The 21,612-nt window shown below is 33.7% G+C and overlaps 1 protein-coding gene across 3 annotated transcripts; it reads right to left on the reverse strand.

The window, feature by feature from the left end:
* Positions 1–638: 638 nt before the first annotated feature.
* On the reverse strand, positions 639–21,318 carry LOC149083956 (ribonuclease H2 subunit B). Of its 3 annotated transcripts, none has more exons than XM_089234331.1 (11): positions 21,246–21,318; positions 17,275–17,333; positions 14,556–14,615; positions 13,198–13,302; positions 11,541–11,605; positions 8,649–8,763; positions 7,152–7,322; positions 6,574–6,655; positions 5,247–5,304; positions 1,753–1,830; positions 639–806 (listed from the first exon to the last, which is right to left on the reverse strand). In XM_089234331.1, the coding sequence occupies exons 2-11, from the start codon at positions 17,306–17,308 to the stop codon at positions 717–719; spliced, it is 858 nt and encodes a 285-aa protein (XP_089090457.1). In that variant the 5' UTR covers positions 17,309–17,333; positions 21,246–21,318; the 3' UTR covers positions 639–716. The 3 variants fall into 3 exon arrangements, with proteins under 3 accessions (XP_089090457.1, XP_089090456.1, XP_089090458.1); XM_089234330.1 differs by having other exon boundaries at positions 21,161–21,305; XM_089234332.1 differs by lacking the exons at positions 639–806; positions 1,753–1,830 and adding an exon at positions 4,681–4,768 and having other exon boundaries at positions 21,161–21,292.
* Positions 21,319–21,612: the final 294 nt, after the last annotated feature.

Raw genomic sequence — 21,612 nt, forward strand, 5'->3', positions numbered from 1 at the left:
CCGGTATCCTGTAACTGTTTCCATAAGTTACACACGATGCTGAGCGTTAAATTGAACTCGCTACAAATCTGGACTTGAGATTGGCCTGCTTCTAGCCTCCCCACCTCATTCCATCATCTAAACGTTGGTGGTTAGTCATTTTTACTGTTACAATTTTAAATTAACCGATTGCTGCAAAATAACACCAAGAAATTCGCCAAGGTGTGCTAGCAAACGAAATGCGTCTTAACTTACGCACGCTTATAAAGCCTGTTTCTCTACTGGCTCCGCCTACACACATGTTTACACTTACGTATTTGACGTACAAGATTTGCATTTTTTGTCTAGAAGCAGTGGTTTTACATTCAGTTTAGTTCTTTTCATGAAATTCGATAAAATATGCAAATTCTCTTAATTTATTTCACCAGTGTAGTTCACTTTAGTTTTTTCATTTCAGTGAGTTTTCGTCATTTTTATAACGATCCTTAGTGTTTTAAAAAAAAATTATCTTTAAATTTTGGGTGAAATCTGCAACAAATTAAACCAATTTCTATAAAAACCTATGGGAAATCACATTTTTACTAATGAACATGATTTTGGAATGAATTATTCTTTTAGCTGAGGTATCACTGCATTTTAATCAACTATGAGACATGATATGAAATCCAGCATTTTACTTTGTCCATATCAAATAGTCTTACAATATTGATGAGATTCATGTGAATAGAATATGAATGTCATTTCTTTTGGAAGAATGCTGATATATTTTTCATCCCACTCTTGTCTGCCTTTTGCAACCTTTTCTGCGATGCTGTCAACTTGGTTTTCTAAAGAAAAATAAAAGTTAAAAATATTGAAATTATTACCAAAATACTGAATCCATTGAAGCATTTAAACGACCCACAGCACATTTTGCTGATCACTGAAGTAGGTCTGTGGCACATTCAAAAATCATTTAACTGACCCGTGGCATAGTTCCAGAATACTTAAGCAGTCCATGGCAAATTTAGAGGTGACACGTGGCACAGTTTTAGAGCACTTGAGTGTTTCAGTGCAGTTTTACATCACTCAAGTTACCCTCGGCACACTCCCAGATTACTTAAGTAATTCGCTACATTTTCTCATCCACCTCATTGGGCATTTTGCCTCTTGTGGCGTTGTATTTGTATATGTATATTTACAAACTATTATGAGTGATACACGGCACATTCTTAAAGTACTTAAGTGGCCCGCAACACATTTCTAGAGCACTTAAATGGACTGGACACATTTCCAGATCACTTAAATGATCTGCACAGAGCAGACTCTATAGAGGACATTGATAGGGGGAATATTAGTTCAGGTGCTCACAAACTAGGGAAAGGTTTTTCTCATTTTTGACACAGTCAGTAAAGACGCTATTAAGATTATTTTATATTTTATAAAGGGCGGTTGATGACGTATCATTAAAAATCATCATCATTAAAATCCCCCCATTGATGCTGACGTAATACTTGATTGACTCCATATGCTGAGGCAGACATAAAAAACTTATTGAGTTATTGTAAGCTCGACTCTTGGAGAATTTGAGGGAGAGGAGGAAAGATTTATTAACATATATAGAATTATTAATGAACATTCTATTTGTAAAAATGTTAAATTAGAAATTTTTATTATTGGCATTGAACATTTAGAGATCACCAACGTTACTTAACTGGAATTAGAAACATCATAAGAATTAAACATCTTAATGAGTTGTACCGAAATGTAAAAATAAAACATTTCTCTACTCACATTTTTGTCAGAATTCGAAACAGACACTCCATTACTATAATCCTCAAGCGGCGCAATATCACCAGAAGTTCTGTTTCTCTATTTTTGGGAAAGAATTTGCGTACATTACTAAAAAAATTATTTATACAAGTACAATAGAGCCAAATGCATATGATGTTTAGATTCATATTTTTCAGGAGGGAGGACGCTACTTCTATTAATTTCAGTTTATGATTACTGCATTTGTATGATGTTTTGACATGGCTCTTTTGAACATTACATAAACATTTGATTGTGCTAGACAACAAATTTTTAAATTTTTTTTGGCATCCTGAATGAAAGCAGTCAATTCCTATGTAATTCAGTGTGCTGGGCACGGATCTGACTATAAAAAGCTGGATTGGCACAGGTTTTCTTTGAAATTGCACATTTAATGCATATATAGTTGTATAATACAAATACACCCCCAAAGCAGAATATGTCGAAATCTGTGACGTACGTCATAGAACAATCAATGTTACTTCAGAACAATCTGCAAGAATTTTAAATTTCAGTTTAGAAAACACTGTTATGGGTATTTTTACTGCAGAACATTTCCAGTCAGCCGAGGGCTCATTGCAGAACAATGACAAACAATCTGCTTTGGGGCAAATGCATCAAACATAATAGAAAGAGATAATTAAAACGTGCAAAAAAACAACATAAACATATAGGAACCTCCCAAATATATAGAGACAAAATATTAATATACATAAAAACACAACGCAAATACAGTCAATCCCACTTATGTTTTCAAAAAACCGCAACTAAAAACGTTATAAGCTGGAAAACATCTATAAGAATTATAAGACACAGACTTTCACGAACCATAGCTTTTTAATGAAGTTTTTTAAATTCATTATCTAACATTACAATACATATAGATATTTATAGGAAGAAATTATGTATTTGTTATACCATTAAATATTTACGTGCATTATACAGGATGTATTTCATAGGGAAAAAAAACAAGAAACAGAAAAAAAGAAATCTTATATTTTGATTGATGTACAACGCATCTTTGAACCTAGGTTTTCTGTATCAAAAAATCAATCATAGACGATTGAGCTAAAATTAGAGCTTTTCTTTTTAACTTGCTCCTTGACATATTGATTCGAACTGTGCTCAGCAAAATCTAACGATGTTACTGCTTCATTTTCTGAAATTTCGAAGGTCATGAAAGCATCGTATTGGCTGTTCCGTGAAGAATTAAATTCCAGGAAGTAGTCGAGAAATCTGATTTTCTTTATTTGAAAAGTCGCTTTCAAATGCTACTTGATTCTGGAATCTGAAAATCTGTCGAGTTGTTTAAGTTTTGTGTCTATGTCACTCATTTGCGGCTCGATTTTGTATCAATAGTTTGATTATTTTTTGTATCATAATTTTGTATCAATTAGGAAGTGGATGAGAAAACCACTGTTTTATTTTTCTAATACATGCAGACGTTGTCTAAAACCACTATGAGAAGATTCATTTTTTTTGCAATTAATCTAGTGCGGCAAATTTTAATAATAAAAGTAAAAGAAAAAAAGAAAAATCTCCTGAGAATTTTTTCTAGTTCTCATCTGTTAGCCTTTCTATTCAGAGACATAACATTGATCACTTTGGTGTATGTGAACAGTGGTAAGGTCAGTTTGTGCTCTGCACACTACCCCCAAAGCAGAATGTTTAGCACTGTTCTGCGACGAGCCCTCTGCTGACTGGAAATGTTCTGCGGTAAAAATCCCCATACATATAATAGTGTTTTTTGCACTTTTTCTTAAAGTTCTTCCAAATTTTTCTGCAGTAGCTGTTCTGCGACATATGTCACAGATTTCAGCACATTCTGCTTTGGGGCACACTACAAAGTGAGAGAACAAGGAAATAAAAAAAAATTCAAATTATTATTGTATCCAACTCTTGAAAAAAAGACAGAAACAATACTTTTCAGTCGATTCTTCATGTAGGAAAAAATAATCTGCTTCACAAAAGAACAATAAAAGAAAAGCCCCACCTCTAGTTTTCACATAATGGTTAATTGCTAGAACACAAATAAACAACCATTTTTGTTTCTTTACCTGCGAAAAAAGCACGCTTATTTTAGGGGAGAGAAGCCCAATGTGAATTTTTCAAGCGTTGTGTTGGGGGGGGGGGGAATCCCAATGAGAATTTTTTGAACTTCGTGAGTGTGGGAATAGAAAAAGTGCTAACATTGTATCCGGGAAAAGTTAATATTATCAATATAGTAACAAAGTTAAATTCACGAAAATTAGTTGTACTAAGTGGGATCGACTGTATATAAAAAAACAACAAAAATGCATAGAAACGCAAATATATTACAGCACTATAGTTCATTAATTTTTAATATGGTAATATCTCTGATAAAATGGAAGATAGACCTTTTTCATGGTGATATTCATGTTCAGCACAACAAAACAATTCAGAATTGTGGATTTTTATGTCAGATTGAATAGTTGGACTTTTATGTCAGCAATTTCATTCTTGCTCACAGACACAGCTCGTAAAGCACTTTTTTTAAACACTTTGCATGGTAATATCTCCAAAAAAATAGAAATAAATAAATAGAACTTTTCATGATGATATTCATGCTCAGCAGGTCAAAATCATTCAGAATCATGTATTTTCATGTCGGAAAATATGGCATTGTTGTCCACAGATACTTCTCGTAAAGGACTTTTTTATACTTTATATGGTAATATCTAAAAAAAAATGGTAAATAAAACTTTTCATAGTGATATTCATGTTCAGCAGGTCAAAATCATTTAGAATTGTATATTTGCATGTCAGATGCAATTTTTTTGCTGTAAAGTGCTATAACTTGAGTCGCACCACAATCATTTTCTGCCATTGTGGTAGTCCAGGGTCATAGTGATGGACTCACATTGCGAGGTCCCGGGTTTGAACCCCACCGGCGCCACAGTGGTGGTCGGCTGAAGTTGGTTTGCTGTGGTTCCAAACTTTGAGGCGCAAATGCGAGCGGATCTCCTCGTTAAAAAGTCTAGCCAAAGAGAAAAACAGGCTTGCAACGGTACAATTATTCAATCATTAAACTTCACTCATAGATAGAAAAATTGATGGCAGCACTACACGTAACAAGCATTATAAAGAAACAAACTTCTCATTAGATTCATAACATGCACACGCACATTTCATGTAACATGCACCAATTCGTTAGAAGTTCTGCAGAGGAATATGAATGAGGTGAATGAGGGGTTTAGTAGTCATTTTCCGCTTGCAAGAGTTAACTAGATTGGGACATACAGTTTATTGCTGATTCCAAATGGCAGCATTCTATGATTTTTTTTGTTCTTGTATGTCTCACCTAGATATTGGTGTACCAACACCTGAGGGGAGGGGGAACGATTTCCTGCAGTAGCAATGTATTTATAAAACAGAGTTCTACGCCATATTTTCAGTTTGTGTGCATAACTTGAAAAAAATGTAACAATACTAAAACAGAAATTGCTAGGAAATACCTTTTGTTGCTGTTTCAATGGACTTCCTTCTTTCTCTTCTTCAGTTAGTAGAGAAAATCTGGAACAATATCGACAAACAAAATCAACATATTTTGATTTTTCTCCTCCTGCAAATTTAATACACTTAGACACATTTGATGTCCTTGGGATTTGATTGACCAACAGTTTAAAAGTACTTTTGTATCTCTTTTTCACGCCTTTTATTGAGAACTGTATGCTATGAAGTCTGAAATTTTCTTACCAATGCAAATGATGATACAGTAGACTTTCGATAATCCGGTCGTACATTAGTGCAGCCCATCCAGTAATCTGGTGGTTTTGGGTGGGCTTTCTTTGAGTATAAAAGAGGTAAACATGTTACTGCATGTCTATACGAACTTGTTTATATTATTTAAATTGGTTTTTTTCAATTAACTTCCAGTAATCCGGGGATTGTAGTAATCTTGCAACACACCCTGGTCTGATATGACTCCGATTAGCGAGAGTCCACTACATTAATTTAGGAAAAGAGATATCACAAGTGTAAATATATAGCTGCAACAATGCTCTTTTGAAAGCTTCACTAAAAGGCATCGTTAGGTTGGAGCAATAAGACCATGGACATTTCTTCATAAATAATGTTACTCAAACAACTTTGAGAAAATGATCAAATGTCTGTATGTTGGTTGGAATATATTGGCTAAAAATTATCATAATTTTCTGTAAAACTCTTGCGGCTAATTCAAAGCCACCCTATCCAATAACCTTTTTCCTCTCTATTCTGACTAGTAACTGTCATGAACATTTTTTATGTGTTTCTGAATAAATGTTTACTGCAGGATAACATCTAATGTATAAAATTCTCAAAAAAAACTTGTAAATACACAAAAATTTAATTTAATTTCAATGTTATTTTCAATTATTTATTAGCTTGTTAGGTAGGATAAGCCACATCATTTCATTGAAAAAAACTTTTAATTTTGCTCTTTCATTTCTCTCAGTGCAGTTTATCTATCCAGAATACTTATTCATCAGAAATTATGGTGGTACAAGACAATACTAGACTTTCAAATCAATGCATATCTATTATCTGATTATCCAGAAATTTTGATTTTCTGGCAAATGTTTTTCATATTTTGCAGAATAATATGTAGATAAAAATATAGATAATTATATTTTTTCTGAAGCACACATTAGCACCTTTCTGAAGAGATCAGAAAGGTGCTAATGTACTAGAAAAATTGTACTTTTTAATTTATGGTCACCACACCAATTAAGAGATCCTTAAAGCACAGAAACAAATACCATCGGATTAAAAAAATGTCTACAAAAAAAATATGATGCTTACCCGTAAGAATTGCATAATTTTTCAGCCAAGTCATCAGCTATATATTCAGAAATAAGGCGACATGCTGTTTTTTCATACTGTGCTAAAAAAGATGAAAAAAAGCTATTACAGAGAATAAATTAAAAAATCCCTCTCATGTTGAATTAATTTCAGTATTAAGTGAATTTATATTTATTTCTACATAAATAATAAATCTTTATTAGAAATTCACATAAATGAATTGTATTAAAAGAATTTCTAATAAAGATTTTTGATTGTTCATTACATGAAATAGTTTCCAAACAATAAACCAAGTTAAAAACATTTTTTTTAATATTTATAAGCTTTAATTTATCTTCTATAAAAGAAAAGATCAATACAAGGTTGAAGAAATATTAATGTAAGAACAGAAAATATAGAAATTAGAAAAGATGCTACTGGTCTGGCAGAGAAAATTTAACAGTAGAAAGTTCAGCATTTTAGGATAACTAAACAAAAACAGTAATATTACATTTAAGATTACATTTTTTTTGTGTAGATTATCTTTCATTAACTGTTCCAGATAAATAAATGCAATAACTGTGAAGGTTATATCATACTGTCAGTGCTGAACTTTTCTCCAGGACAAGAAACAAAATTTTCAGCTGAGGAGCCATCAGAAATATTGACATCATTTTCTTGTAAAGATTCTCGAACTTGTTTAACTTTCTTCTTTAACCACTCTAGAGTCTTGCTCTCATCATATGAATACACAGTCAAGTCCATGACATCTAGAATTAATATATATATTACACATAATGTATGAACTCATAACATCTTGAGCACTGAAATAGACAAAAATGTGTTCAAAAGAATTTCTATGTACAACATGGTAAAAATAATAGGTAATTCTTATTCCTAAGTCTGAATGACATACAAAATGGATAAGATTTATATATCTATAAGTCCGGGATTACACTATAAAGGTTGGACAAAAGATCTTTTACAAAACGTAAAAAAAAACAATGAGATTACTGGTTACATTTGTTCAGATGTAACTAATATTCTTATTGGTTGAATTTTTCAACTTTTATGAAAGAACTTTTACCAAACTTTTATAGTGTGATATCAGCCTTATAAACAAGTATTTTTCTAATTTAGGGACTGATCTTGATTTTTAGGATTAATTTTGAACAAAATATTTATCATATTTGGTCTCACTTTAGATTCTACCAGAAATGTTGCCACAAAATTTAATGCAGGATACTCTGAAGTCGTTTGGAGTTAGCCTTCAATAGATATCAACAGTTATGTTAAAAAAAAATTAAACGATCAGATTTTCTCCCCTTTAAATATGCAAACCATGTAACACAAATTGATGGTGTGGGGCTGCTTTGGGTCATCCCGTGCTGGTCCTTTAGTGCGAACAGCAGACACCATGGACCAAAAAAGTATTTGGACATTCTGAAGGTACATATAGTACCCCCTATGGCACAGCTTGAATACTCAGATTTTTGATTTTTCAACAAGATAATGAAACAAAGCACACAGTCAATTTTTCAAGTCATGGTTTACTGCCAACAAAATAAGAATTCTAGAATGGGGGACTTAATGCTTCCCAGATGTAGTGCAGTAATTAAAGCCATGGAGTATCCTACAGAGTACTGAAAAATTTGTTATTTATTGGGTATTTATGAGTTGATAATTTTTGAGAACCCTTCGATTTTTTTTCTTCTACGTCATGAGTTTGGGTATTTTTGTAAAAAAGAAATTATATTACTTAATTACGAGATTATTTTCTCTCTCAGATATGTGTGTATTTTATTAGTAGGTAAGAATATACTATATGCTTTATACTCCAATTTAACCCATGCATTAAAATATTTGAACAAAAATGTGGTTGTCTGACAGTTTTTGAACGAAACTGTCTCTACAACCCATATCATCACAAATTTTTCGTCTACCGTAGAAAAAACTTCAGTGACATATATAAAATTAGACTAATCCAACATATAACAGTTTAAATTCTTCTTTATGCATATGTTAAAAATTAGAACAATAATTTATGACTTCATACACAATGCATTTCAATCTTTGACCAGAAAAATTTCAAATACCTTTGTGATTTGCAATGTGCTGTAAATCCTCATGGTCACAACATTTTTTTAAGTTTTTGGCATCTGGGAAACTTTCATCAACTAGGATATCTTCAATAGGACAATACCTTTCTTCCTGATAAGTCAATAGTAAGAAGATTATGATTGATATACGGTTGAGAAGCACACAAATATCATATAATTATATTGCAATATTTTGAGAGAAGTCAAGTACCAGGGCTTGACAAATTGAAAAAAATTTAGGCACCAGACCAATTTCTCAAGAGCCAAGCATAGTTTTTTTCTCATGAAAGCAGTCATGAATATTTTTTTAGATTTTTCAGAAACAATGACCTTTTTTCATGTAGGAAAGCTCATTCAGCAATCATAAATAGAAAATTTTTTAGCACCAGTATCAATTTCGAAGTCCCTGGACTTGTCAAGCCCTAGCAACTACATATTTCTAATCGAAAAATTCTTCAAAATTATTTTGATTGTAATAATTTCCTATGTATAACCTACAGATGCAAATTTCACTACTTAGAGGAAAAATGGTATTGCATAATCCACATATGCAAATTAAATTCAAAATAATGAAATACTGTGGTTAGAAGAGGTTTTTGGCCACTTTTTTTTGTGTGAAAATGGTTTTTTTTTCATACTCACATCTATAAATCTTAAAAATAATTTAGTACAAATTATTTTGAAAAAAAAGTTTTTAAACGTCTCGAAAAAAATCTGCAGATAGTATGCAGAGGTATAACCACACTAAGAAATTTAAAATTTGTTCAACCCTTTCCACAGTTTTATAAATTTCACTGATCCGCATTATAATTAGCACAGTGGAAATAAACAAATTCTCTGCAAAATGCCATATCTTTTTTTCAAGAAGACTTTTTAAGATTTTGTACAGGGGATATAGTACTTCTCTCTACCCCTGACTGTGAGAACAAAAAAAAAAAACCTGGTGGAGAGAAATATTCTTATTATTCATACTATAAACATATTTCTATACTGCCCCAAAAGGAAAGGGAAAAAAGGTATGCAGTAGAATTTCGATTATCCATGCATGGATTAACCGGGGAGCAGATTAATCATGCTAAAAATTTGAATTTGATGCTCAACTCTGCTCTATCCATGTTGTTTTTTCATTGGTTATGTGAAACTTTGTGAAGCTTTGTGATAAAAACAAACATTTCCATTTCATAGAACTGGATTACTTCATTTCTTTTACAGAACAGCCCCCATTCTCAGAGCTGAACTCTCATATCAATGCATTGAAACGGCAGCCCCCATATTCCCACTTAAGACTAGGACATTGTCTTTGGGTGATCGGCACTTGAAGATTACAATTACAGAAAATGCTGGGAAGTTAGTTAAAATGTATTGGATTTTTTTTTGCAACTGAAAGATAAGGCACAAGAATGGTGTAACTTTGGATGCAGTAACGTGACAGCATGGCTTATCGACTAGATCACGGCTATTCCTTGTTTGAGTCCTTCATTTTATAACTGTGCAGAATGACTTTCTCACTCTTTCTATTATGAAAATGTGAATGAGGGCTGATTTCAGCCACTGGTAATTCATGTCACAGTTTGGGGTGGGGGTGGAAAACATGTTTTACTGGGAGGAAACATTTTACAAAGTTTCCAGACTTGTCAATTAGCAAATAAGAGGGTTTTTTTAAGGAGGTTAGATATCCCATAATTGCCAAAATATAAAGTATCATATCTTGTAAATGCTGAAGAGATTTTTAATGTATAATACACAGATTACACAGTGGAAAACACAGTAGTACTACATAGTTGTTTGTCTGAGCTGTCACACTGAAGATCAGACGCCTGAACTATGAAGCCATAAAGATCTACAGACATTACAGTAATTTTAACAAAAAGACCTGAGGCAGAGCTTAGCACAATAAATTGATGATTGAAACACTCTAAGAAGTTTTAATTCCACTTGAGATTTTAGTGTACTTTCCACTAATGATGTCTAGCAAAATGATTAACTAAATATTTGATTGTAGTTTTTGAAGTGAAACTTCTTTAGGGACATAGTATTGAAATTTTGAAGGAAAAAACTGTCACAGAAAGCAAAATGCTTTATTTTGGGAGGAAAAGAAAAGCTGTCACAGAAAGTGAAATGCTTTCTTTTTCCTCAAAACCGGTTCCATAGAATAACCGTATGAAGTTCTGAGAAGCAGATGGGTTGATGGTGGGGGGATGTTAATAGAGACTCAACTGTGTAATGAAGTTGGAGAGTGAGGGTACAGTAATATCCCTACTTACGCTACCCAGTGTCACACGAATTCTGAGTTTTTTGAAAAATGCACATTTCTCTAGTTCAAGTACAATCACAGGACAATTGCTGAATTGGTAGCGATCATTAAGCTATAGCATCCTTTCCCACGTAGAGAGGATCTGTTCACGTTTACAGGAGTGGGGAAAAATATCTAAACAAAAAAAATCACTGAACATTGACATTAATCTAAGAAGCAACTCCAGAACAAATGAGAATTTTGACTTATTGAAAGTGACAATTTTGCATTTATTATAAATTCAAAATTAATGAAAAATTCTAAGAAAAATTAACGTATAAAACAATTGAAAATTCATAAATAAAACAAGCAGTTAACAAAAACAAATAAATAATGAGAGAAATAGTTTCAGAACCTATGAAAAACATAATTTTTTTGAAAGACACATTTTCCATCTTTAGCCACAATTTCACTTCTGGGGTGAAAATAAAATTTACATAAAAGAAAAAGATTTTCAATGAATTTTGTGTGAACAGAAAAATCACTTTATAAGAGAGAAAACTCATATTTTACTCAAAATTCATCTAATTTGAACATGAAATTGACAATTTCAAACAAATATAAAAAAAGACAATAATAAACATGTTTACACTCACTTTATAAAAGTATGGGAGAACCATAAAAAGCGGGTCAATTGGTGTCACCATATACATTTTACCATCTGCAATTAGAGAAAATATTTTTTTGAATTGCATATTATATGATATACATATACCAAAATGAGAGGCAGAAAAAAAAATCCCTTAAAATAATTCATTGAATTCTATGATGAAAAAAGTCACCGCCATTCCCAATTCTTGAAAGCACTACAAATAAGTTTTGAAAAGTTGCCAGGTAATGACGATGTTACAAAAAAAAATCATCCTTTCCATTCCAAGAAGACACTATCCCATAAAACCCTTTATTGTTAGGAAATCCTAAAAGTGATGAAATATCTTTAAGGAATTTAGAAATTTTTCAAAACTGCCACAGGTTCAGAGCAATAACAATCTTCCGACATGGGTCTTTTGTGACAGAATATATGCATGTAGGAAGTGAGTCAGGTCAACATGATTCAAACCTGGATCCTCACTATAAGAGTTCAGCACTATGTCCACGGAAACTGTGCAGAGGCTCCCTCATACATACTAATACTACTACTTAACCGTACATGCATCTCATACACATTCCTCTGTGGAATTTCCAACAAATTAATACATGCCAGAATGTGTGTTCTAAGTGTATGCGTGGCCCTAACATATTTATGTTGTCAGAAAAATTGCCCTAGATGTACATCAGGGCTTGAAAAATCCCAGGTGCCAGGTAAGCATGGAAAATGTGATTACTGAATGGAAGACTAAGGGCAGCACAAAATTTTAGGAATTTAAATCAGCATGTCTCTATACTTACAAAGGTCTAGAGAAGTTGTGAAAATATTATATTTTTGACCATTGTTTAAAAAAAAAATCATTGGCTCCTACGACATTGGGTTGGTGCCTGAATTTTTTAACAATTTGTTAAGCCCTGATGTATATACTATACTATGGAAATGAACGCATACAAGATACATAAATGAAACAAATCATAAATATAGTGTATGTACAAGACTACTTTCTGTCAAAAAATGCTACTTCTGCCTCTTTTTTTTGTACTTCTTTTATGAGAAAGTCATTCACTTTTTACAAGCAGACAAAATTAGATTCGTTTGTCTGCTAAAGTAGATTTGCTAAATTCTACTGCCAAATACTATATTCTGTTGCTAAATGTTAAATTACATTGCTAAATGCCATCTTTTACATTCTCTCTCATTCTGGAAACATTCAACTTAAACGGATATTCGAATTATTAAAGTTCCACTTATCGCAATAGACTACATAAAATTTTCTGGAGAAATTAAACTTCATATTTTTTTTAAACCTCTGATATAACAACCTCCAAATACAACACCCATTTTCCGTGGAACAAAGGGGGATTGTTATAACAAGCCTCGACTTTAGTATGCATGAGGGATGTTGGATATCTTTTATATGACAATAAATGCATACAGGCCCTGGCATGTGAAAAAGTTGAGTTTTTGTCACAGAAGCTGGGACAGTTTTTTTTTTATGGTGTTTCCTTTGTCAATTAGGTTATTCAGAGGTAGTGCATATTAAATTTCTGCTCGACTTACAAAGCAGACGTTAGCACATAATCTACATTTCTTTAAAAGTAATTACTGGAAAACACATAGCCATCTATGGCACATTCGATTTATTTTTCAAGCTCCATACTCACCTTCAATAACCATATCTCCAATGAACCATGATGAATACTTTTCGGCATAGCTGACAACTTCAAAAAGAGTTCCATTCTCGCTCAAGATACAACTTATGCATGAACCTATAATTCACAAAAAATATACAGTGAAACTAGTGTATAATGACACTGTCTGTACCAATATTTTTTTGGTCCTAGCAGAATTCCTATTTAATAGGAAATAGTGGATGCTCAAACTATCTATAACAATATTGTTTCTTCAATATTGATCTGAAGAGTTTTGTTATAGACAGGTTTTACAGTACGCATTTATTTTTTTGTATCATCACTAGGGTTCAGATCTTTATGATCTAAAAATCTTAAAAATATGCAAGCATTTATGACCTAAAACATAAAAATATGACCATATAATTTTCCTATTATATTTTATATCTTCTTTTTCAATTAGCCCCCCTTATGTGGGGGCCATGCATGCGGGAATGTGTGTGTATGTGTAGTGAAACCTGACGTGAAGTTTTTTGTTTCTCTGTAATGCTTGTTATGTGTAGTGCTGCCATCTGCCACCAGTTTTTTTAACTATGAGTGAAGTGTTATGATTGATATGTGGGGTTTTACAGTATCTCATATACCTAATCGTCTTCGTGTATGTAGTATGTGAAGTTAGTGCTGCCATTTGTATTTTGAATCGTGAGTGAAGTGCAATGCTTGAATATTTGTATAGTAGTAGGCAGTGCAGCAAGTAGGGGGAAGACAGAGCATCTGGTGCCCCAAGGGATGTTTCGATAAGTAGGGGTGCCTTTTAATTGTTTAAAATTGCAAAGGGTACAACCAGAAAGTGTACCTACCCTGGGTGACAGTGTCAATTTTTGTAGTGTTTAGGCATGATGAAAATACATTGATCGTGAAGATTTCGAGTGTCTAAATGAAAAAGATCTTTCACGCCTGCTTGGCACATCATTCAGAAATTCCTTTTTAGAAACTATAGCAAGAGATCTCTGAGACAAAGAAGTGGTTGATGGAAATACAAGCATTATTTTCCAAAGACAAAAGAAAGGCAAGAATTCTTTGTAAGCATGCACCCTATACCTCTGAAGAAAATACCTATTGCTTTGAAAATTTCCAAAATATAAAACCGATTGCTCAAAATTGCTTAAAATATGACGAATAGATCAAAACGTACAAATATGACTCATCGTAAAATTCCGAGCCCAAATCATCACATTACAATAACTACAAAATGGTCAACACAATTTGAAAAAAGAAAAAAAATTTCTCATTAAAAATAATATTTTTGGAGGTTGATAAGCAAAGAGGGGAAAAAACAGTGGTTCGAACTTGAACAAAATGATGCAGGGGGAAAAAAAAACAAATCGTACCTGTTCGGGGATGCTTAAGCTTTATTACTTTCAATGATAGTTCACTTGTTGACAGGTCACCTGGATAAAAGGAAAAAAAGGTGATGTAAGCTCATAGAAAGAAATATACCAAAAAATATATATATATCGAAAAGCAATGTCAGACATAAAATTTTCAGGCTTACACTAACAGTCATCACCAGTGTGAGAGTTTGCACGTTACAGTAGAGCAACGATTATATGAATACCGGTTAACTGAAAGCATTTCGATCGGGAAATTCCAATTTGTACGCTATGTAGAAGCTCTGCTAGAGCAGGGTTTAAGTTAGATAAAAAAAATTCCTTTAGCAAAACAGCAAAAATGGAAGGAAAAGCTTCAGCAAAATGCAACAATGCTAATGATTGATGGTTGGATGTCTACTCCTTTCGTACCTCCTGTACGCATTTTTGCAAAAGTGGCTACTACTTCTTTCACATTTTGTGAAAAATGTGACGACCGTAGCTGAAACCGTGCACTAGAGGCAGCAAATGCTTTCCCCAAATGATATATTCCCAATAGTGATACAAAATACAATAAAACCTACCAACAACGGCCACTAATGAGACAGTGAAATGTGGTCGCTATTGAGGGTAGTTTCATTTCTGGGGGGGGGGGATGACCAAAAATTTGCGATCTACATATACAGTATGTGAAATGACAATCCATTTTGCAACTGATTATATTAAAATATATGATTATATTGATAATATTATCATAATAGATTAATTGATCTACAGCACTATTATGAAAGCTAAAATTCAGGCTTTCTGTGATGCTCAGGTACAACACAGCAAGAGGGGAAAAACTGATATGGACTGAGACGGTATACCAGCCCCACAAATAGCTCTTTGTTTACACTGAGCCTTTAACTAGCCCTTCTTTTCAGGGCATTTTTAAGTCCAATCTGATAGCTGAAGACATAGGTGCTGACATACATTCTTGTTTTAAAAAAATGACTGACATATTCCCTTCAAAATATTAGTACCCTGGACATTTCTATTCCTATTTGCGAGCATCATTTTTTTTGATTGAATCATCCCTCGGAGTAGGGAGTGCTGAATAAACAAAGAGTTTCTAGTAATCGGATTGCATATCCCTCTAGTGATTAGAGCTGACAACCGGTCTTCTGTTGCCCCATATGATTTTTTTCAATTTTTTTTCTTCTCCACTGCCATCAGTATACCCATTTAGCATTTGTAGCCAGGAAAGAAAGCATACATAATATTCCCCCCCCCTAAAGTTCAGGGAGGCGGGAAGACTCCCTTAAAACTCAGCTTCAAAATTATTTTTTCTCATCGTGATATGTGTATTTGTTAGCCCAAATTCATATCCAAAATGGCCTTTGTTTGGAAATTTTTGTCTGGAGGTTACTTGTAATATGGGACGTGTTTCGTTCCAACAAAATGTGGCCATTGTTTTGGAGGTGGCCATTAGAGATTTTACTGCATATACAGTTTTGTGTTCAATATCACTGCTTATTAGCTTCATATTGCACCTAAGACACTAGCATTATTTTTTTCTGTAAATGATTGGTTACCCAAACACCCCCAGTCCCGAATTATTTCGGATAATCGATGCTCCACTATAGTTTCTGACAATTTTATATCTGTGGCATTACTTGAAAAACTTCATTTTGAAAAATTCCTAGTGAAAATCATATAATTTATTACATTTAAAGCTTAACTCTGTGAACTGCAAATAATTTTTAGGCAGCACTGCTGAAGCAGACAATCTAATTTTCATAGTTTTAAGAGAAGGGATTGATTTAAACTTGGTTTTGTTGCTCAAATAATTTGCTATTAATGAAATAATACTTGTTTCATACATGACACCGTTACATGAATGTTTGTTGCTATATATGTTATGGCCAAAACCTGAAATCTGCCAGTTTGCAAAGTCTCTGGAGATCCCCGCTCAAAGCTAGAAAAGACATGATATGACGTCACTGGTGTACGCAAAGTGGGGGGGGGGGGGGTTGGGATTCTAACCTGTCCCACTCAAGCCGAGATTATAGTGTTATTTTGTAGGAAAAAACTTAAACCCTCCCCCCAATTGAACCCCCCCCCCCCCACCAGAAAATTCTGTGTACGCCTATGTATGACGTCATAGCCAAATTTGCAGATTTTTTCGTGATAATTATGGCACGTTACCTATGTCTTTTCTTCAATTTTTGAATTTGAATATTTCAGCAAATATTGCAATTAGAAACATGATTTCTTTTATGGGACTGAAAAGAAAGGGCAGCAATTTTCTAATTGAATATCAGAGGACGAACAAACAACCGTATAGAAATTTACTTTTTATTTCGATACACACTGTATTTCCAGTCTCAAAACTGGTACAGGGTAATTTTTAAACATATTTTGAGCATTTTTTAAATTGAAATCATAGGCCACTTTTACAGCAAACAGTTGATGAGATACAGGTCACATTAGCACTTACAGGATACCCTGTAGAGCCATGTATCACGTTTCCGATGAAAAAAATGTATTTGGTGCCTACCGAACTGTCTTGCATCCACACATAGAAAATAAACAGAATAAATTTGGCGACTTTTCGAAAAGTATCTAAAGTCCATACAACCCTTATGTTTATTTCTCGCATACCGAATTCAGGGAGAACAAAGAAATTCTGTGTACATGCTTTGGGCACAAAACTTAAATACATATAAAAGTTACTAATGTCTTACAAATAACTTACTTGGGATCACGAAGACTTTATGTTTTTCATCCATTGAATCAATAGAAGCAAATCAAACTCTAAAGAATCAGAACATGAAAAAGTGAGATGTCATCAGAAAAAACAAATGTGACCAAAACAGTATTTAATCGAGAATATATCAGATGTAACATTAATTATTGCAGAAAATTCAAAATTTCCGACAAATTTACTAATTATTGCAAAAAATTACTGAAAGAAGTTAAAGGAAAAAAAAGAGCTACTAAATATTTCTACCGATAGTAGTCTAAATAGAAATGTATTTCACAAAAAGTGTTCATCATATGACTAGGGTAACAATACCCAATTCAATTATCGGCAAAGTGGGATAATTAAATACGGAAAAAAAATGGGGCATTGCCAATGAATGAATGAACGCCAGAACTGTGCCACTGGACTTATCCTGTTGCCGAGATCTCTTCCAGCCCAGCTTCGTGGCTGAGTCTGGAACACTTTATTTTGTGTCAAAAAGATAAAAAATGAAAATAAATAACATACAAAATTTTTACAACATATTTTCCAACATATTGCCAATTGGCACCAAAACCGTTGCCATGAGCTGGCAAAATCACCAATTTTGTTACTGAAAAATTACTACTGGGAGGGAAATCTAGGAGCTGTTGGAAATCACAATAAACTGAAAAAACAAAAGTTCACAGAAGAGGAAAAAAAAACGATGAACATGACAAATACTATTAAAAAAAAACCATCATGAAAAAAAGTTGTAGATGGAAATGATATCTTGAAAACGGGACAGCTCGATAAATATTAGCAAGAGTTAGGATCCCACAAAAAGTCATACTGAGCAGGAAAACATCCTAAAATGAGAATGTTGAAAGAGGGAACCACTGTATATTTGCAGTTAGAATTCAAAGCATTCCATGAAAATCCTCATCTTTCATTCAGAATTTTAGTAGAAAATACAAACTCAAATAAGCGTGATTGGAAAAAACAGCACAAGTTTCAGGTGATATGGTCTCACCCTGCCAATGCTATATGTAAGTGGGCCGTCAAATTGCTTCTGAAATTTTTCTGGTCCTCAGGTTGAGAAAGGCTGATCAAGGGAAGGAGGGAAATGGTAGATGAGTGACTGAAAGAGCAATCTACAGTGTATGTGCAACAATATAGATCTGACTACTACTGCTAAACCCCTCATGCACCTCATCTACATTCCTCTGCATAATTTCTAACGTATTGGTAGAATAGGTTATTTAGAAATGTGCACGATCATATGTTGTGAACCTAATGTGAAGTTTGTTACTTTGTTATGCTTGTTGTGTGTAGTGCTGCCATCTGCTATCAAAATTCCTAACTATGAGCAAAGTGCAACAATTGAGTAATTGCACCATTGTAGGCCTGTTGCACCCTCTGGCGAGACTTTTTAAAGAGGAGATCGGCTCGAAGTTGGGAATCACAGAAAACCAACTTTAGCCAAACACCAGTGTGGTGCCAGTGGGGCAGTGATGGTAACTCGTGGGGAATTTCCCATATTCATGGGAAAAATTGGCCAAAATTTGCTCAAGTGGGAAATTTCTTAGCATTTGTGGGAAATTTTGAGAGCTCATCAAACAAAAGAATTTTTTTAAAAAAATAAAGAAATTAATGCAGTGCAATATATACTTTTTTATTGTAAAATACTTAATAATGCATTTTCCCCGCTAGATGGCAGCACATTTTTCAGAATGCGTGGGAAAAATTTAGTCGAAAGGGAAATTTTGCTGGAAGAGGTAACCATCACTGCAGTGGGGTTTCAACCCGGATCCCCAAGATGCAAGTCCGTCACTATGACCACCACACATACAGAGGTCTATAAGATTGATCTATAGAAAGGGACAAGGTGGACAAGTAACCGAAAGAGTAATCTAGGGAGTGCGTGCAAGCCCGAGTAGTTAAAACAATGTGAAAACATGTGATTGACAAGAATGACCTATAGACAAGGTCAGTCACCTTAGAAGTGACCTATACTCCGTTCGCTCTAACTTGGGTTCTGATGTAAATAAACCGCTGTACCAATTTTTTATATCACTCCGCATCCTTTATCTCTATTGGTTGTAATTTTACCTGCCCCTTCATTACGTGTTCCGAACATGTGCGTTTTTTCCTTGAACACGAGATTGTAAATTCGTTATGAAGAATTTTCCTGGAAATTTTTTTTTCACTGTTTTCCAAATTTTGTTGAAATAAATACTGTTGATTACACTAATTAAAATAGAAAGAGGTATATCTCCCAAAAAAAGATTTGATAAGGTATTCTGTCATTATCATGCCACACTCTTCAAGAGTTGGGATGACAGGGCTCTAGCCCGAACATTGCCTGCGACAATTCTTGTCATTTTTTCATTTTTTTACGCTAAAAGTTTACTATATAGAAGGGCTGTTGAAAGGTTGGTCTGAGGGCCCGCAAAGATCACAGCCTGGAGGGATCTTGCGGCAGGATGTGGGACCATGGTCGTTACAAAAGTTTGTGCGAGTTGTTTATTATTTTACGGCAGATAGTGAGAAAAAAATACTCTTTTTTTTTTCTTCAGAATTTTACAATTTTATTTCTGAGATAATTTATGCGGTATGGTTTTCCTGGGCCGGATATGCTAACAATTATAATGTGAAACAAATTATGAGCAACTTACCGTTGTGTTGTTGCTTTTAATTTTTCATGCGGTTCTGTATAATTAAATATTTCATAATAATCCACAGGCTGTAGAAGTTCCAATTTGATGACAGAGTCATCCACGTTTACTTCAACCTGTTGTTGATATCCTGGTTTTTGTCAAGACAATTTCGGTTTTTTTATCCGTGCGTAGGTTGCGAGCCATGACCCCAACATCCAGCAGCAGGAGCCCCTGTACTGAGATCTTTAATGGGCCACCAGGCCAGGCTTTTTCACCGGATCTATAGTGTCTGTCATAATGAGCATTACTCTTTCGAACCAGAGTTTCAAAACGTTACCTTCATGTATACGTGATAATCTTCAGACTTCTTCGGCTCGCCCCCTTCGACGGAACCAATATTACTTCCTCCCAACAAGCCGCTCAAGCGGAAGTGCAAATTTTTTTGAAATGCGTATATTCACCACGAACGATAAGCGACCCTTCCCCCCCGTTCAGTGTACGTCAAAGCGTGTGGGTGAGAAAAAAATCTTGTTGTTGACAGAAACTTTGTTTATAGGAGTCCAGAGCAGCTGCAAAGAAATGCATTTTCAAATGGCTCTGCAAAAATGATAGGCACGCATATTTCATTTATGTCATCAAACGATAAAGAAGAAAACTCTTTTTCTTGCAAGAACTCTTGAAGAAGTGTATATCAAATCTGTTTGTGTGAATAGGAATAATAATAATATAATGAAACTTCCGTTTAAAAAGGGGACGGTACTGTTTGAGTTAGACAGGCGTATCCTGTCAACACCCACCCTGAAGACATAGCAGCAAAAACGCTTTGACCGATCTTTAAACAATATTTCTTCCCGTCTTCCAGATAACTTTAAAATATTATGGAATAAATATTTAAAAAAAAAATAAAAATTATGAGGTATTTTATGGTATCAGGGGGGGGGGGACAAACGACAAAGGACTATATTTTTGGCGGTGTTGCACAGTAAGAAAAGGTGAAATGTTCTTCAACCAATCATTTTGGGCATCGCACATGTGCTTTTATTCACATCAGGACCCAAGTTAGAACGAACGAAATAGCTGTTCCGACCATTGCGCCACGTGTTAACTCAAAGAAACATTCAAATAAATGTTGTGATAATGATATCCTAAATGGGATAAGATTTTCACTCATACTACTATTCTTAAATGTTCAATAATTTTGAATATTTAAGAACAGGATGGCTAAGAAAGAAAATACGTTAAATATAAATAAGCCTTACTATTGGGATAGCAATTGTGTAAATGAGAGGCAAAACAATTTTTTTCAACTAGAAAATTAAGTCAATTTAAGTGAAAACAAATCACCATTGAACGGAAACATAAACAAAGCAGAAAGCACTTTACCGCCGAAAAAAAAACAATCTCAGTTATCTTTTTCAGACAAGGAATAAATACTATTTTTTTTCAGCCCACTTTGTGGATCCTCGAAATAATTTTTCAGTACTGGAGTTCAAAATACCTCTTTATTTAATTATTCCTAAAAAAAATACTATAAAAATGTTTAATTTTTCGATTTGTAAATATATTTATTGGATTTTAATATCAATTTCCAATTCGAATAGGAGGTTTAACGCCATCTATCAGAAGAGGAAAAAACCATCATCATCCTGGAAATTAAACCCATTATGGAGACTTGACTTGACTTGACTTGAAAAATTAGAGTCCTCTATAC

The sequence above is a fragment of the Pholcus phalangioides genome, unplaced genomic scaffold (genome assembly GCF_987345545.1).
Source record: "Pholcus phalangioides strain wild (caught in Gottingen) unplaced genomic scaffold, Ppha-v1.0 ptg000008l_1, whole genome shotgun sequence".
NCBI classification, from domain to species: Eukaryota; Metazoa; Arthropoda; class Arachnida; order Araneae; family Pholcidae; genus Pholcus; species Pholcus phalangioides.

What these genes read in the sequence shown, in the direction of transcription:
- LOC149083956 (XM_089234331.1), bottom strand. Translation starts at nt 17,308, where the DNA reads ATGGATGAAAAACATAAAGTCTTCGTGATCCCAA. An exon ending in AAATTATGCAATTCTTACGG is followed by an intron (nt 5,305 to 6,573) that starts GTAAGCATCATA and finishes ATATTGTTCCAG; the next exon opens with ATTTTCTCTACTAACTGAAG. An exon ending in CATTGAAACAGCAACAAAAG is followed by an intron (nt 1,831 to 5,246) that starts GTATTTCCTAGC and finishes TCCCAAAAATAG; the next exon opens with AGAAACAGAACTTCTGGTGA.